General features: G+C 28.4%; 1 protein-coding gene and 1 long non-coding RNA gene across 9 annotated transcripts in view; one reads left to right on the top strand and one right to left on the bottom strand.

Annotated features, from left to right (window-relative positions):
• The first annotated feature begins 305 nt into the window (after positions 1-305).
• Positions 306-13,780, top strand: LOC145259806 (uncharacterized). Of its 2 annotated transcripts, none has more exons than XR_013864209.1 (2): positions 306-418; positions 13,604-13,780. It is a non-coding gene; the product is annotated as an uncharacterized LOC145259806 (long non-coding RNA). The 2 variants fall into 2 exon arrangements; XR_013864210.1 differs by lacking the exon at positions 306-418 and adding an exon at positions 8,536-8,666 and having other exon boundaries at positions 13,604-13,716.
• LOC145259805 (LIM and SH3 domain protein F42H10.3-like) overlaps positions 13,516-19,427 on the bottom strand; it is a 398,993-nt gene continuing 393,081 nt past the window's right edge. For all 7 annotated transcript variants that reach the window (XM_080117590.1, XM_080117591.1, XM_080117592.1 and 4 more), the window contains one exon: positions 13,516-14,274. In XM_080117590.1, the coding sequence (XP_079973716.1) occupies positions 14,101-14,274 (174 nt within the window). In that variant the 3' untranslated portion in view covers positions 13,516-14,100. The remainder of the gene's footprint in view (positions 14,275-19,427) is intronic.

Below are 19,427 nucleotides of genomic sequence, written 5' to 3'. Positions count from 1 at the left end.
TAATAGCGAAATTCGAAATTTTTTATATTGGATTTCAACGCAAGCTAAAGGTCTACTTAATTGTCATGTTACAGTAATGAATATATCCAAAAATTACGAAAAACGATAAGGTAGAAAAAAAATTAAAGACAACATTTTTTCGACGAAAATTAGCGAAAATAAAATGTTTGACTAAAATAAAACACCGAAGAGTTCCAAAGGGAGATAAATAGCGTGTAACTACTGACAATTTTTCAATAAATTGTGACTGAGTTACTTCCCTTATGTCACATGTTCTCAAAGAAAAATGGTGGTGGTGTGTGTGGGGGGGGGTACGATACAGATTTAAAACTTTTTTTTTTTTAAATAATGTAGCAATATTTAAGTATTTACGTGCCAATTAAGTAGATATTGCTTTTAGTTGAAAATGACACAAAAAGTGAGTAGATACCATTATTTTTATTTATTTTAAATGATCTTTTCATTTTCCGAATTCCACTATTATAGTGCAGTTGCACCAATTATAATTTTAAGACAATGTTTTCTTTTATTGATTTAAAAAAATATATAAAAATTAAGAAAAATTTTATTCTTAAAAAATTCTATGACTAAAAAAAAAGAAAAAAAAGCAAACATTTTTCAACCATGTAGGTTTTAGCACCCTAAATTCATCACTAATATATTAGAACAATATTTTCTACTTTTTTAAAAAAATATTTTTATACTTCAATAAAGACTTAAATTTTGAATAATAATTACAAACTCTAAGACAAGAATTTTTTTTTTTCAATAAAATATTTTTGCAAAATAATTACACAATAGTTTTACTTTGTTTCACTATTTGCTGTTAACAATTCAGTATGTTTTTATGCAAAAACGGAAACCGTGTTGGCTTTGAATTACGTTTCATTTTCCATTTTCACATAAAACTTGAAATCAGGCAGCCATTTGGTTTCTTCAGCACAATCTCTAAACTTGACTCCTATGTACTTCACTTACTTGCATGGTTGGCAGACGTTATGGGTATCGTCTTGAATGAAATGCATTGGATTCATTATCTTATGCACAGGAGGGGAACGTAATAAGATGAATGGCCAAGTTTACTTTTTTTACAACTTGCTATTAACCTTTCTCTCACTGATAGGACCATCATGGCCACCTTCAGTTGTGGCCCTATTTACATAGTTGGCAGGCCTGTTATAGGTACTGCTTCGATTAAGGCCAATTCACAATTTAAAAAATCTAAAAAAAGATAATTCAATGTTGGGGATTTAATGTTTAAAAGAAGTCTTCAGGGCAGAGACAAAAAAAGGGAGGAGACAACATATAGGAGAGGGTTAGGAATAATTGTACAAAACTGGCGACATTTTTATGTTTAGAAAACAATTCTCCAATTCCAAATAATATGCTGAATGAAATGGAATCCACAGGATTGTTTTTATTCTTTAAGATGGGAATTAAAAAAAAAAATGTTTTTATGGCAGCAAATATATTTACAGAAAGTCAGAATTCGGTAAAGATGATTCCAATTGTCTTTTATTCTGAGCAAGCAGGTTGCCTGATTGTAAAATATACTAAAATATATTTTAATTCATGCAGATTGTGTATTTATTCTTATAGAATCAATACTCTATTGATTATTATATTGTACCTAATATATAATAGTGATTTTCAAAAATAAAAAAGTCTTGGATGCCATCAACTAAAATTAAAACCAAGGCAGTTGTCCGGCCTTATTTGTTACCATATGAGCTAACAACAGATGGATATCAGGACTTTGTGCACATGTAGAAATAAAATGTTTAGTCGACTTATGCCTGCCAAGTTCCAATTCATTTTTTTCAATTTTGACCTCTTAGCAGCTATCTTTACTGGCTAAAAACCAAATTGAACTTGGTCCAAATCATCTCAATATCAAATTTCAAGTGTGTAGACCAAAAATTGACAATAGTTTACTAGAGACCATTCTTTACACAGACAGACAAAAATCAACACACACACACACACATATACACATGTGTGTGTGGATAGATAGATACAGTAGAACCCTGGGATACAGCATTAAAAATTATTAACAAAATACAGTATATAATACAATGTATATAATCAAATAACATTATAAATAACACCGTAAGGCAGGGCAAAACCGTTCCAAAGTTCCCAGAGAAATCACATTATTTTTAAAGCTAAGGTCTCATCTCCCCATTTTGTGAAAAGAAGGAGTATAAAAAAAAATTTTTTAAATAAAATTTTTTTTTCCTTTGTTTTAGAGATCGAAAAACAAAAACTTAATTTTTGTAGGTGGATATAGAAAATAAGGTTTTTAGTGAAATTTTTTTTTTTTTCGTTGTAATACAGCAAGAAATTTTATTTTATAAGAATAGACATAAAAATTTTTTCCTGTAAGGTGTAAAATAAACACGCATATATATTTCATGATTTTTGGGTTAGTACAGAATTTATTTAGCGCAATTACGAAGATCTGTTTTTTAATATTCATGACTAAAAATAAAAAGTAATAATAAAACAGTCTCTAATAATACACACACTATCTATATATATATATATATATATATATATATAGTATAACCCCGGGATACGTTTTTTTCAGTTTACTATGTGGAATACAATGTTTTTCCGCCCCCCTGGTTATGGTATTTGCCCCGCTTTACGGTGTTATTTATATTATTTGATTATATACTCAACTGTATTTTGTTAATAATTTTTAACATGTGCTGTATAAAATTTTGCGTATGCCCCCGCCATACGGCAATTTCATCTTACGATCCCAACTCCGGAACAAATTAATGCCGTATCCCGGGGTTCTACTGTATATATGTAGAAACACACCATAATGCTTTTTTTAATTATTATTATTTCACATATACATACTTCCTACCATTTTTTTTTTTATTATTTCACATATACATACTTCCTACCATTTTTTTTTTTTATTTCACATATACATACTTCCTACCATTTTTTTTTTTATTTCACATATACATACTTCCTACCTCTTTTATTATTATTTCACATATACATACTTCCTACCATTTTTTTTTTATTTTACATATACATACTTCCTACCATTTTTTTTTTATTTCACATATACATACTTCCTACCTCTTTTATTATAATTTCACATATACATAGTTCTTACCATTTTTTTTTTATTTTACATATACATACTTCCTACCATTTTTTTTTATTTCACATATACATACTTCCTACCTCTTTTATTATTATTTCACATATACATAGTTCCTACCATTTTTTTTTATTATTTCACATATACATACTTCCTACCATTTTTATTTATTATTTCACATATACATAGTTCCTATTATTTTTTTTTTTATTATTTCACATATACATAGTTCTTACCATTTTTTTTTATTTCACATATACATACTTCCTACCATTTTTTTTTTATTATTTCACATATACATAGTTCTTACCATTTTTTTTTATTATTTCACATATACATACTTCCTACCATTTTTTTTTATTATTTCACATATACATACTTCCTACCATTTTTTTTTTATTATTTCACATACATAGTTCTTACCATTTTTTTTTAATTATTTCACATATACATACTTCCTACCATTTTTTTTTTATTATTTTACATATACATAGTTCTTACCATTTTTTTTTTATTATTTCACATATACATACTTCCTACCATTTTTTTAATTATTTTACATATACATAGTTCTTACCATTTTTTTTTTTATTATTTCACATATACATACTTCCTACCATTTTTTTTATTATTATTTCACATATACATAGTTCTTACCATTTTTTGTTTATTATTTCACATATACATACTTCCTACCATTTTTTTTTTATTATTTTACATATACATAGTTCTTACCATTTTTTTTTTATTATTTCACATATACATACTTCCTACCATTTTTTTTTTATTATTTCACATATACATAGTTCTTACCATTTTTTTTTATTATTTCACATATACATAGTTCTTACCATTTTTTTTTTATTATTTCACATATACATACTTCCTACCATTTTTTTTTATTATTTCACATATACATACTTCCTACCATTTTTTTTTTATTATTTCACATATACATACTTCCTACCATTTTTTTTTTATTATTTCACATATACATACTTCCTACCATTTTTTTTTTTATTATTTCACATATACATACTTCCTACCATTTTTTTATTATTATTTCACATATACATACTTCCTACCATTTTTTTTTATTATTTCACATATACATACTTCCTACCATTTTTTTTTTATTATTTCACATATACATACTTCCTACCATTTTTTTTTTTATTATTTCACATATACATACTTCATACCATTTTTTTTTTATTATTTCACATATACATACTTCCTACCATTTTTTTTTTATTATTTCACATATACATAGTTCCTATCATTTTTTTTTTATTATTTCACATATACATTGTTCTTACCATTTTTTTTTATTTCACATATACATACTTCCTACCATTTTTTTTTTATTTTACATATAATAATAAAAGAGGTAGGAAGTATGTATTTTACATATACATAGTTCCTACCATTTTTTTTTTATTATTTCACATATACATACTTCCTACCATTTTTATTTATTATTTCACATATACATAGTTCCTATTATTTTTTTTTTTATTATTTCACATATACATAGTTCTTACCATTTTTTTTTTTATTATTTCACATATACATATTTCCTACCATTTTTTTTTTATTATTTCACATATACATAGTTCTTACCATTTTTTTTTTTATTATTTCACATATACATACTTCCTACCATTTTTTTTTATTATTTCACATATACATACTTCCTACCATTTTTTTTTTAATTATTTCACATACATAGTTCTTACCATTTTTTTTTTATTATTTCACATATACATAGTTCTTACCATTTTTTTTTTATTATTTCACATATACATACTTCCTACCATTTTTTTTTTATTATTTTACATATACATAGTTCTTACCATTTTTTTTTTATTATTTCACATATACATACTTCCTACCATTTTTTTTTTTATTATTTCACATATACATAGTTCTTACCATTTTTTTTTATTATTTCACATATACATACTTCCTACCATTTTTTTTTTATTATTTTACATATACATAGTTCTTACCATTTTTTTTTTATTATTTCACATATACATACTTCCTACCATTTTTTTTTTTATTATTTCACATATACATAGTTCTTACCATTTTTTTTTATTATTTCACATATACATACTTCCTACCATTTTTTTTTTTATTATTTTACATATACATAGTTCTTACCATTTTTTTTTTATTATTTCACATATACATAGTTCTTACCATTTTTTTTAATTATTTCACATATACATACTTCCTACCATTTTTTTTTTATTATTCCACATATACATACTTCCTACCATTTTTTTTTTTATTATTTCACATATACATAGTTCCTATCATTTTTTTTTTTATTATTTCACATATACATTGTTCTTACCATTTTTTTTTATTTCACATATACATACTTCCTACCATTTTTTTTTTATTTTACATATAATAATAAAAGAGGTAGGAAGTATGTATTTTACATATACATAGTTCCTACCATTTTTTTTTTATTATTTCACATATACATACTTCCTACCATTTTTATTTATTATTTCACATATACATAGTTCCTATTATTTTTTTTTTTATTATTTCACATATACATAGTTCTTACCATTTTTTTTTTTATTATTTCACATATACATATTTCCTACCATTTTTTTTTTATTATTTCACATATACATAGTTCTTACCATTTTTTTTTTATTATTTCACATATACATACTTCCTACCATTTTTTTTTATTATTTCACATATACATACTTCCTACCATTTTTTTTTAATTATTTCACATACATAGTTCTTACCATTTTTTTTTTATTATTTCACATATACATAGTTCTTACCATTTTTTTTTTATTATTTCACATATACATACTTCCTACCATTTTTTTTTTATTATTTTACATATACATAGTTCTTACCATTTTTTTTTTATTATTTCACATATACATACTTCCTACCATTTTTTTTTTTATTATTTCACATATACATAGTTCTTACCATTTTTTTTTATTATTTCACATATACATACTTCCTACCATTTTTTTTTTATTATTTTACATATACATAGTTCTTACCATTTTTTTTTTATTATTTCACATATACATACTTCCTACCATTTTTTTTTTTATTATTTCACATATACATAGTTCTTACCATTTTTTTTTATTATTTCACATATACATACTTCCTACCATTTTTTTTTTTATTATTTTACATATACATAGTTCTTACCATTTTTTTTTTATTATTTCACATATACATAGTTCTTACCATTTTTTTTAATTATTTCACATATACATACTTCCTACCATTTTTTTTTTATTATTTCACATATACATACTTCCTACCATTTTTTTTTTATTATTTCACATATACATAGTTCCTACCACTTTTCTTTTTATAAAAATATATCCTTTGATACCGCTCTTGTTGAGTCCAAATTGTCACCCTCTTCATCAGAAGAACGACAAGTCTGAGAGTCTGAGGATAATCTAAGAGAAAATCCAGAGAAGAATGACAAAGAAGCGATCAAAGATTGTAAGAAAGATCCAGTCAGCTGACATTTTTTTTTTATTACTTTATTTTTAATCATGATATTAAAAAACGTTTTTCCTTCATAATTATAATTTATATATATATATATATATATATATATATATATATATATGTGTGTGTGTGTGTGTGTGTGGAAATATGTTCTATTTTTAAATTATATTTCAACTTTTATTTATACCAATCCTTTAATTTATGAAGCTCAATGTAATTACAGAGCATTTGACAGATAAATGATAAGTGTCTATATTCCAAATTTCAAGATGTTGACCATCTTACCATTTATTCCTTATTAGTTTCATGAATCGACAAGTGCTATTTCTTCTGAGGAGTTAATAGAATAGATTCATTAATTCATATAATTAAATGAATGATTTTGCGCAACGAAACAGGTGATGTCAAGAATTATGCATGTCAACATACTTAAAGGAATAAATTGTAAGATGGTCAACATCTTGAAATTTGTATTATAAACTTGTGCCATATATGTACACATGCATACATATCTAAAAGTTATATGGCTCTGATTTGCCTAGGAATCAATTTCCAGAGGTAAAGATGAAGCTCAATGTGTTTTTTTAATATTAAATCAGGATTATATCTTTCGGTGAGTGAATGATAATTTTGGAACAAACTAAGTGTTACACATTTATGGGAAAAGCAATCATGGATGGTCCAAATTGACACCCTCTTCATCAGAAGAGTGACAAGTCTAAGGATAACCCAAGAGAAAATCCGGAGAAGAATGACAAATAAGCGATCAAAGATTGAAAGAAAGATCTAACACAACCTGGATGACCCTTGATTGCTTCAGATTCACCCAGAAACATATGTAAAAGTTTTTGTTCAGAAATTGTCATTGAAATAATAGAATAACATAACCTTAAAAACTCATAAAATTTCTTATTCATATCTAAAAATTTTTCGAAATTAAAAAAAAACCAGCAAAAATACAGAAAAATCTTTATGATGTACATACTCGTCATGGAACGAAGATGTCATATTCCAAAAACCATGTAAATTGATTAAGTATTTTTTTTATAATTAAGAAAATCAATTTATGATATTTAGTGATTAAAAGTTTTAATTATTTTAAATACAAAAAATCTCGGTAGACGAACTGAGTTGTCACCCTTAAATTTTAACATTCTAAAACACAACATGGTCGCTCGTCATAAAATTTGATCTTGGTTAAAAATAAAAAACTACTTGATCAATTCATGTGATTTTTGGAATATGACACCTTTGTTCAGTGTCATATATACATTGTTTTTTTTTGTTTTTTTTTAATTAAATAGAATTCTAAATAAGAAAAACTTTCTACAGCCAAGGTCAGCAAAGTTGCAAGTCCATCACATAAAACCACTTAAAAAAAAAAAAAAAAAAAAAACGAAACACAGAAGAAAAAGATTTTATTTATGAATTTATTTCTTGCGAGCTGTGCAATTAATTTATATTGGGCAATTTTGGATTTTTTTTTGTTTTTTGTTTTTTCATTGGATTTTATGGAGAGAAAACTCACTCGCTTTAAAATGAGAACAAAACAAAAAAAAAAAATACAGAAAAAAAACAAATAAACAGCAAAAGACAAAATTAGAATATAAGTGTTTCAGGTTTGCCCACAAAAAAGGCAGGAGTTGGAGGAGGGGGGGGGGTAAATAATAACTGTGAGAAAGGGGAGATAAAACAACTGAGAGAAAAGGAGGAGGGGTTTCCTTAGGTGTGTATGTGTATGTATATATATATATATATACATACACACACACACACCTATGTAAGGTTAGTAGGGGAGAACAGCAAAATGCTCAATTATAATTAAAGTATCAAATAAGAGCATAATAGACACACACACACACATGGGTTACAGAAGATCAGAAAAACATTGGTATCATTACTTTCAAATCCAAAACAAAGAGAGCAATATCTGGTCACTCGGCCTCTTTATATCTACCTTCAGACAGATAAAAACAGAAGATTTTGAAGTAACAGATTTGAACTACTAACGGTACCAATGTTTTTCTAATCTTCTGTAACACGTAGGCATGCACGCACACACGAGTGAGGGATGCAAGCACTTTAGGATTGACTGAAATAATTCTTTTTATAAAAAAAAAAAATATTGCTTACAGAATAACAAACATAAAAAAAAAATCTCCAGATTCAATACAATTTATTTCATTTTAAGTTTATCTTAAAAACAAGTCCGGACACAAAAATGAGGGAAGGATAGGAGACTTAGATTGAAATTAAAATAGTCTCAAAACCAACAAAATAACTGCACGCCGGTTTGAGAATGTCATTTTTTTTTTTTTTTTTTTTTTTTCAAAATTGGAAGTTAAATTGCGCAGCTCCCTTTCTGACACCCACACTTATAAATCAGGGTAGGAAAAAAAAAAAAAAAACGGGTTTTGTTTTTCTTTTTTTTAAATTTTCTTTCTTTTGAAGAGGAATGAGGGGACATAGTGGAAGGACAACAGTTTGAATGGAAGAGCTACGACCCTACAAAAAAGGTCCCAGTGATATCGTGGTTTACCTTTTTCTTAACTAAGTATTCTGTTGGGTTTGTTTGGGTGAGGGTTACTAAGGATTAAAGGTTATGCCACTCGTAGCAAAAAAGGTTACACACCATCCACTCAAGGGAAGGTTTATAATCATTGCAAATTAATATTTTTTTGCCACAATCAGACAACAGAGCTCAACTACAGACACACATCAAGAAATTTCTAGTTTCAACCTCCGTTAGGCTCTGGTGATGATTGGCTGTGATGTCCGATTGTAAAAAAAAAATAAAAATAAAAAATAAAACAGTACATATCCATAATTTTGATAAATTGTACTTCCATAAACATCACTGCAGTTTGATGACCGATTCAATCATCAGAAATACTACCATCTTTGTCAAACATCCGTAAATATGTGAATAAAGTTTTAAAATTTGTTTTATCCAAACGTTTAAGGACGTCTGTATAAAAAAATTGTAACTCTTCTAGCAATCGGACCAGCCACAAAACTACAGTAAAGTGTTCAGTTTGATACAATTTATTATCTTCTATTAATAATATAGCTCTATCTAAAAGAATATTGAGCCGTTTTGTTTGTTCAAGATCAGACGTCTTTATTTGATACTGTTCCATATATGTAATTTTGTAATAGAAAATTATGTATCGAAGCCACTTTCACCCTTTTATGACCCCCCTCCAACAAAAGAGTTAAAAAATAGTAATTAAAAAAATTTTTTTTTTTCATTTTTACAATTTTTTTTTTTAAGCAATTATCAAGCTGTTATTTTGTGTTTGTCACCCAAAATTTTTTTTTATTCGTTTTTTTTTTTTTATATATATTTATCTTTTAATAAATTTGTTATTCGACATTTATTTAAAAAAAAAAAAAATTATAAACAGATAAAAGGTTTAATTCACAATCTTTGGTAAGAATAAAATTGCCTGAACACAATTATTTTTACCTCTTGTATTTTATTTTTAGGATTCATTTTATTTATTTTTTCAAGATTTATTTCAAATTTTTTTTTTTTTTGAATTTTTAAAAAATTCTCTCCTCAGTAAGAAATGCGATGCGTATGTATGTATGTATTTAGTAAACAACCATATTGAAGGGGATTTTTTTTTTTTTTTATTTATTTATTTTTTTTTTAAGAGTCAAAGGGAAAGTGTTTATTTACAAGCAAATATTAACATCAAATGCCCTTGGCATTTTATCGTGTTGGTCAGTCATCAATGACAGACTCAAACACAGACAGATAAGCAAACAGCAGCAGGAGAAAAGGGGCGTAACTCAAACCTGACTCCCCTCAGCTTTTTCAAAATCTTATGTTGGAAAAAAAAAAAATTCCGAGTAGGATTATCTCCCTTAAACTGAAATAAAAATCACTTATTTACTGCTTTTTTTTCCTTTTTTTTTTTTTTTAAAAGGGGGAGGGGGATTGAGACGCGAGTTTTATTTTAGTTGTCATAAGACGCTCTGCATTTGTCTGCGTTTGTTCCAGGAAAAAGTTCTGTCCAAGAACAGAAATATTAGTAAGGATGCTTCTTCTGTCTGCGATGAAGAGGAGAGAAATCAAAGAATCTCACAAATAAAAAAGAAAAAGGAAATCGAGTAAGGGAGAGAAAGAAAACTTACACACAATTATTATTTTGTAAGAAATAAGGACTGTGTGTGTGTGTGTGTGTGTTATATATAAAATGAAACGTTCTGAAAGTCATTATAGTCTAAGCAACTAATCTCAGTCATTTAACAATGAAGGCGACAAAATATGCCCCCCTCCCCCGATAGCATATTCACTTTCAATTCAAACACGTTTCCTTAAACTGCAGCATAATTCGGGGTCAACCAGAAGTTTAGTTTATGACATTCTAATTCTTATTCAATAATGGTGAAAATTAGCTACACGTGCCTGCTTAGGTTTATGGGAATCTACCTAGAAGCAGTATTGCTACAAAAGCTCAGGTTTGTTTCTTAAAAAAAAAAAAAAAAAAAAAAAAAAAAAAAAAAAAAAGCTTGTTTTTACCTATTTAAAAAATATATGTTCAACTGTTACGCTAGTAATTAAGCACTCTAGTCAATTGGTCTTTAATAAATAAATAAAAAAAAGGTTCTGTACACTCCCTCTCATACAAACTATGATTTAATAGCCATTCGACTGCAAAAGCATGACATTGATGTTTTCCACCACAGACAAACTTGCATGTCATGATAAAACCCCATAAGCATTGCATGACTATTCGTTTGCATGTGTGTATACATAATTCAGTAATATACAAATTGACATTTTGTAATCATGCTCAAAAAAATCAACACTCAATGTTGAAGTTAATTTTATTTGCAAGATTCCATATATCTTGAATTCGTAATTAATTGTGCCTTATATAAATTCCTTGAAATATAATAATTCAAATTTTTTTACTTCAACTTTTTCATAAATCTCTCATATATACATACACACAAACACACACATACTAAAAAACAAATGTACTCACACAAACACACACATACTAAAAAACAAATGTACTCACACTTCAATTATTATCAGCGGTGTCTGGACAATAATGGTCATCAATTTGAACATTTGTGAATATGATTCTTCAATTACATTCATCTCCTGCAAGCTATTCTATTCCATATCACTATATGTTCATAAAGGTTTTATAGTCAGTCAAAGTATGATTACATATTTTTTTGAGGCACCCTATATATATATATTTTATATACATAAAAATTGGCATTTCTATTAATTATAATGTATCTACTTTTAGAAAATTCCATATTATATATAATAGCTTAAACTCTGAAATAAATTTGTTCATTATTTGATAGAGGTTTCTATTGATGTGAAAATATTTTTGGAAGGTTTAAACAAAGAACTGATAAATGCAGAACAAAGTCATAAGAAAAATTAAATTATCGTGCACAGAAAATTTTGCCTGATATCGAAATTCATAGAAACGCCAGCAAATGAAAGTCAGTGTTTTATTTATTTTATTTAAAACATTTTTCATTAGACAATTTGTTGTATTTTTCATTTTTTAAATTTATAAAAAGAAATAACTGCATTAGATTTACAAAGAAACCAAAAAAAAAAAAAAAAAAAAAAAAAAAAAAACGCAAAATGTGCCAGTGAAAGCAGAATTTGTTACGTAAACGAACCAAACGTAAAGACGAAAATCTTAACTCAACAAATTGTAGGTTTAACAGTTGCAGTTTTAAATTGAAAATTAATAAACTTTAAATAATTTAAAAGAAAAAATTAAATTTTCAAGCAAATTTTTTTTAATATGTCAGAAATAGGAATTTAATTTTAGAAATATAATTTATTTCCAAACTACTAAAATAGTTTTTTTTTTTGTATTTTTGATAGCAGAATAAACAAAAACTTTTATAGAAAATATGGTTCTTGTCCAGAATTTCCCCTATATTAAACAAAAATAAAGAAAAATCTATATGATATACATATTCATGATGAAATGAAAATATCCTATTAAAAAAAACAAAAAAAAAAAAACATTTACATTGATCAAGTAATTTTATTCTTATAAAGAAAATCATTTTTTAACGGTTAATGGGAATTCATAGGCATTACAAGATAAATCAAGTAAAATGAATTGCTGTTTAGTTTTCTTCCTTGTTTGAGATCCCCCCCCCAAAAAAAAAATTACAGGACAGTTACTTCTTAGATACTGATCAAATTTGATTTTCTTATTTAAAAAATAAAACTACTTTATCAATTTATGTGATTTTTTTTAATATATTTTCGTTTCATCACGAGTACGTACAGCACACAGATGTTTCCTTATTTTTGTTTTTCAATGTAAGGGGATCCTGGGAAAGAACTAAAAATACCCTAAAACGAGACATCAGACCTGGTGAGTTACAAACCAGACGTTGAGGAAGTGGTTTCAGAGAAAGAACCATTTATACATTAAAAAAAAAAAAACAAAAAAAAAAAAATGGGGGGGGGGGTATTCTTGTTCTCCCTCTTTTGAAGTTAAAGACAAAAAAAAAAAAAAAAGAAGTGCAGTGCATGATATTTTATATTAAAGGCCAACTCATCGGACAAGTAGTAAGACTTTGTATAAAGCCAGATTTCTTTCAAAAGCTCTTTTTTTTAAAACAATACAAGTTCGATTGAAATCAATCAAATATTTTTAGCCTATGGTATTGTTATTATTCCAAACAATAAATATACTAATAGCAGAATTAATTTTTCTAAGTTACTTCTTCCTTTCTAAAAAGCTTTTAAAACAATATCTGTTTACTAATTTTAAAAAAAAAAAAAGTAAACATAATATTTTTATATGATGAAAAAGAAACAGAATGGGATTTCTTTTTGTTCTCACCTCTTTCACAGTTAAAGACAAAGATAAAAATTTACAAAAAATAATTCTTTAGATGGTTCTAACAAACTTAATTTTTTTTTTTTTTTTTCAGATATTTGAAATTCTACAATTCTCAAATCGACCTCCAGTTTTGGTTCTGAGTCACACCATGAGTCGGCCTCCAATAGAGAATGTCACGGTGCCGTGCCAATTGAAAAGAAACAAGTTATGCCAAGGAGTGATGACAGCACTACAAAACGATTCCACAGAAAATTGTCCACTAAAATAGGTCCTCTTTTTTTTTTTTTTTTGTGTCAATGTCACGAGTCATGGTCTTGCCAAGACTAGGGTTTTTTTTGTTTTTTTTTAATTATTTTATTACATTTTAACATTTTTTTAATTCATTTTATAATTTTGAATTTTTTTTTTTTCTTTTGAAGAGGATTAATGGGGGAAGGATAAAAAGTAAACATTTGTCATGACAATAGAAAGTTGCCAGAAGGTGAATACTTGGGGGGATGTGGGGGTCATGTTGGCAGATTACAGGCTGTATATATATGTATATATATAGTTAGGGCGAGAGGGCAGGCAAAGTATATCTGACTTGATTTAAACAGATTGTACATAGTTGGAAGGCAGCATTCCACGTTGAGCTGTTCGCTCAACAGTACCTTCCATCCAACCCTGGTCGATGGGCTGGCAATGAATGATGATATCCCCTTCCACAAAGGAAACTTCATCAGTGTCAGCAGCCGTATAGTCATAGATGGCCTTGGACACCATCTGCAAAAAAAAAACAAAAAAAACCGTAAATCAGAAAAAATATAAAATATTGACTTCCAATACACAAGAGAAGCTACATAAAATTCTACAAAACCTTGCTAAGAAGTACTAATCTTAATATATCTAAGAAGCAAGCTTATAATTGATCAGCATGATTTCACTGACTAATAAAAACAGTGTAAACATCAAACATGATTGATTTTTTTTTTTAACTTATGAATTATATGAAAAGTCTCTAGTGTTATTCATTTTTTTGATAAATTGATTGGAAAAAATAAAAAGAAATTTTTTTTAACTTTAAGTCATAAAAGATACTGAAGTTGTCATACTCCAGTAAGATGCACTGCCACCACCACACCAAAATATTTTAGCAACATAAACCGTTTGCAAATGATACAGATGTAAATTACAGCAATCTTCCACATTTTCTAATTGTGTTCCGTATATACGATTTCATAAAATATTTCATAATATACTTAATTTATCATTTTGTCTTCATTAAACACTGATAACTTATCACTAGGGCTGTGATAACAGTATATTCTTTTCATTGTTTCGACTCTTGAATATATATCCGACACAGTTAATCAACCGAGAACCACATCACTCTATATAAAAGCTTATAAGATATCAATTGATACACACTCAATAGTCAAAACAATTAGTGATAAGTAGGGCTGTTGTCCTAGCCCTACTTATCACTAATTGTCAATTTGTGATTCCATAATTACTTTAACAATATTTCATGCCATCTGCTTCTTTTACGGCAACTCATTAACATCTTAAATGTCCATTCCATCATTCTGTTATTCCAGAATCAGTTCCTTCCATTGTGTCGACTTTTCTTACAGCACGCATTGCATATATTTCAACAACAATCATTAACTACTAGCCGGACCTGTGGAAATTCCACAGGGGACTCATTCATATGTAATATATTGATGTTGGCATTCTGTAGATGTTCAGTGTAAAAATGGAGATGCTCTGATATTATTCTAGCTTTTTTGTTAAAACTGCAAAAGTATTTATCTAAGCTAACATAGCACGAACGTTCGGCAAAGCCCAGTCATAAAGTACGCTTAAATATGATGTTTTAATTCTTGCAGATTTTGTATATATTATTATAGAGTTAATGTTCTTTCGATTTTTTATATATTATAAAGTTGCGATTTCAAAAATAAAAAAATACATCCATATGACTTGGGTTCATCAGCTTGAATCGAAACCGAATCCCAACCTTTTATTTATTTATATATATATATATATATATATGTATAAACACACAACTTTAGTTCCTTCAGATATAATCGAAACTGAAACCCGAACTTATGAAGAATTCTTGATAAAATTATTTTTAAAAAGGTAGATTATTAGAGTGCCATTAGCTATAATCGAAACCAAAACCAAAATTATTAAAAATTCTTAGCAAAATTATTTATAAAAAAGTTAAATGCCATCAGCTATAATTGAAACAGAAACCAAAACTTATGAAGAATTCTTAGTAAAATTATTTATAAGAAATGGAAGTACATAGCAATTAAACGACCTGGATGTAAGCGTGACATAGAAAATAACACACATGCTATCATATTAATGTATAGATATTTCAGAATTGAATGGTTCACCTTTAAGGCATAGAAACTTTCATAATAGGTTATGAAGACTGCAAAATTAGTGCATTTGCACAAGTTATAACTTTTTTTCTTACAGTATTCAAAACTCACAATTGTTAAATAATGGTGTTGGGCGACACCAGAATGGACAGGTTTGGGAATTAAAGTAACAAAAACAATCCTGGATGATGCCAGGTTTTTGAATAAAAGTAAGTGGAAGGAAGCGTTCCAGTTTTTGACCTATGACATAGGTGGAAATATCAATGGCAAATAGAAGAATAGAGGCAATCGTAATAAAAAAATATGCTTTTGGGAGAGACCGACAGAGACGAAGATCAATCTCCGCTCACTATGCACAAGGTTGTTGCTGCCATTTCCTCTACCTATCTTTCTCTCCTATACAAGCCACACGTGTCATTTGTCAAAAAGTTTTTATAGACAAAAGAATTCTGTCATTTATTTGATAAAAACAACTATACACTCATACACACTAAAAATGCAGAGCTGACTTTCACACATACATTGTAAGAAACACTTGTTATCGTATACATTGACAACATTGAATGGCTTTTGGATCAAGATCATAGTGTAATATCTGTTCAGATGCTACACTTCACCTTTTTTGTCCTCGGTCAGTGGAAGAGAACTCCTTCATGACAGACAATTTATATTTTTGTTCCTATCCAGACTGCTCCTTTTTGAGGAGTTGGATCCCCCCCCCCATTAAAAACCAACCTTGTGTCTAACTCTGCCCTCATGGGGAGGTATGTAAATAGGAATAACATCAAACTTTTCCATAGTTTGTTTTCACAATGCAAAAGTAATGTGCTTGGTTGTTAATTGAAAGTTTGTTCGTATATTCACTCAGCAGGAAATATATTGCTGGTCAGAATTTTTTTTTTTTTTTTTTACAAAAGAGCCACCACTTATCAAAGTCTGGAGACCACTCAAGGATAAGGGTTAATTTAATTTCAAATACAGTCACGTTTACAATGTGACATAATTAGTAGCACAGTGGAAATTTCTTTAAATAAAAATGGCTGACAATGCAAAAATAGCAAATCACGTATTCCAAATCTTTAAAATAGCAATCAAAAAATAATTATACTATTCAATTGGAATTCTTTTGAGAAGAGTAATTTGTATATTTTTTTTATTTATGGACTATTATCCTCATCTTTTATAGTTGTTGTTTTTAACGACGTTTCGGTCAACTATTCCTCTGGCCTTCGTCAGGTTGTTAACCGCGACGAGTTAGGAAGGCTGAATCTTCAACTGTATCTTCAGTAATTACTGCCTTCCATAGTTGCTGTCGTCTCACCACGTTTTGGCCAACTAATTCTCTGACCTGCTTTGTGTAGGATTGAAACTGCTACCTTCAGACAATGCTCACCTGGAACGGTTAACAACCTGACAAAGGCCAAAGGAATAGTTGGCTGAAACGTCACACAACAATAAAAAGGTGAGGATAGTGGTCTGCAAATAAAAAAATTATTTAAATGTTTAAACTTTATTTTAAAATAAAGTCTTCAGAGATATTTTTGTCTTGTATCCAGTCTTGATAGAGTTTGAAACCTAGTAGATGATTCCCTTTTCTCTTCTCTGCAACTTCTTTCCCACAGAAGAGACGTTGCGAGCTTGTCTCTGCTCGACTGAACTCCAATCTATGGTTCCCCCTTTTGCTAAACTTTTACAAAAATATTCGACTAGCTACAACCACTATATATGATTTTCCCCACTATCTGTGCCTAAATCTAAACAGATTCAAGAACAAAGCTTCTTTCCCAGAACTGCCCCCTTGTGGAACATTGTTCTGCTGGCCTGCTTCCTTGTTGAATACATCATGGTAGCCTTCAAATCCAATGTAAACAAGTTCTTGTCACGCCATCCCCATAAATAATCAAATTCTACCCAATTTACACCATTAATGATTACTATGCTATCACCTTACATTCATTAACCCTTATTCTCGAGTGGCCTTTGGGCCTTGATAAGTGGTGACTCCCAAGTTAAAGTCATTCTTGAAATCCAAAACTGTAAAGAATGGCAACATAAATACAGTTAGAGCAGCTTTCCCAGCTATCAATAAACAGAAATCTAGTGGTCTAGTAGTGTGGAGATGGGGGAGAAAAAAAAAAAAGATTCAGTCTTTTTTCTAAAGCTATTCTGGTATTTGATTTGTCCGTTCTAATCACACATGGTGATAAATAGAATTGGACGAATATTTGTGGACATACCTCTTATTATAAAAAGATTGAAACACTAATTTTTTTATCTTTATTTTATGGAGAAAAGAAAATTAAAAACAAACTTTCAATTCTGTAAATAATGCAACTTGGACTGATACTTTTGACTGTTCTATAATGCACAAACATTGACACACACACACACACATTATATATATATATATATACATACATACATACACACACACTAGCAAGGTCTACCTGACATTGACCAGTGCCTCAATAACATGAAATGATATAAACAGCCATTTTATCCACAAAAAGTTTTTTTTTTTTTTTGTTTTGTTTTTTAATTTTAGCTATTATTTTTCTAGGGTTACATTGAGAGAAAAAAAAAAAAAAAAGAAAAAAAAAAAAAATGAAAATAAACTTTTTAATGGTTTATTAAGTATTTTTCAAGTTTAGTAACACATACTTATATTCATACAGACGTTTGCCCTTTATATTATACTAGCAGGGCTACCCGGCGTTGCTCGGGACCGTATAAACAATGAAAAAACAAAAGCAAATATTGAACATATGTTTTATTCTTAGGGGAGAGGAATCTTTCATCTCAAGTTTTAGCGTTACAAACAAACATTTGTCTTTTATATATATAGATAATGACAGGTTTTTTGGGGGCCCCCCTCGAAGATAACTGATCAGTTGACCAACTTCTAGTGGTCCGTTTGACGTGAAATTTCGATATTTGTCATCCGGGTGATGGGGCTTCGATATGATACCAAATTTGTCAAGTTTGGTTCCGTCTTTCAAAAGTTTTAGCGTTACAAACAAACATACATACACACAGACGTTTGGCTTTTATATATATAGAAGACTAGCAGGGATGCCCGGCATTGCCCGGGTGTTTGGAGATGTGTGTGTTGTTTCTAGATCAAAACAACCGTGTTTAAAAAAAAAAGAAAAAAAAAAAAAAAAACGTTGGCCGGGTGTTTGGAGGTGTAAAAGAAAAAAAAAAAAATTTTGGTAGGAAGGTGGGCTCAAACCCCAAGCCATGATGCAAAGGTGGAAAAGAAAGGAGAAAAAAACCCTGATAGCTAACCAGCTCGGCCATGAGGGGAGAGGTAGTGAAAACTATCTTAATTTCACATTTATAAAGTGAAATTGACAGGTGCAAGACTTCAATAAGGTCAAACATCACGCAACTAAAGTTTGGCGCTGCAAGCCAGTTTCTGTGTATTTTGTTTGTTTCCCCCACCAAATGAATAGCAATTGTTTGATATGACGGGTTCTCCCCCTCTCCCAGCATTGATCAAACCTTATTTGCTTTACGCCTCAGCACATAGGGCCGAGA

Source organism: Euprymna scolopes, chromosome 35, assembly GCF_053919585.1.
Source record: "Euprymna scolopes isolate OS-2025 chromosome 35, ASM5391958v1, whole genome shotgun sequence".
Lineage (NCBI taxonomy): Eukaryota > Metazoa > Mollusca > Cephalopoda > Sepiida > Sepiolidae > Euprymna > Euprymna scolopes.
This window is presented reverse-complemented; position numbering and strand designations above follow the sequence as displayed.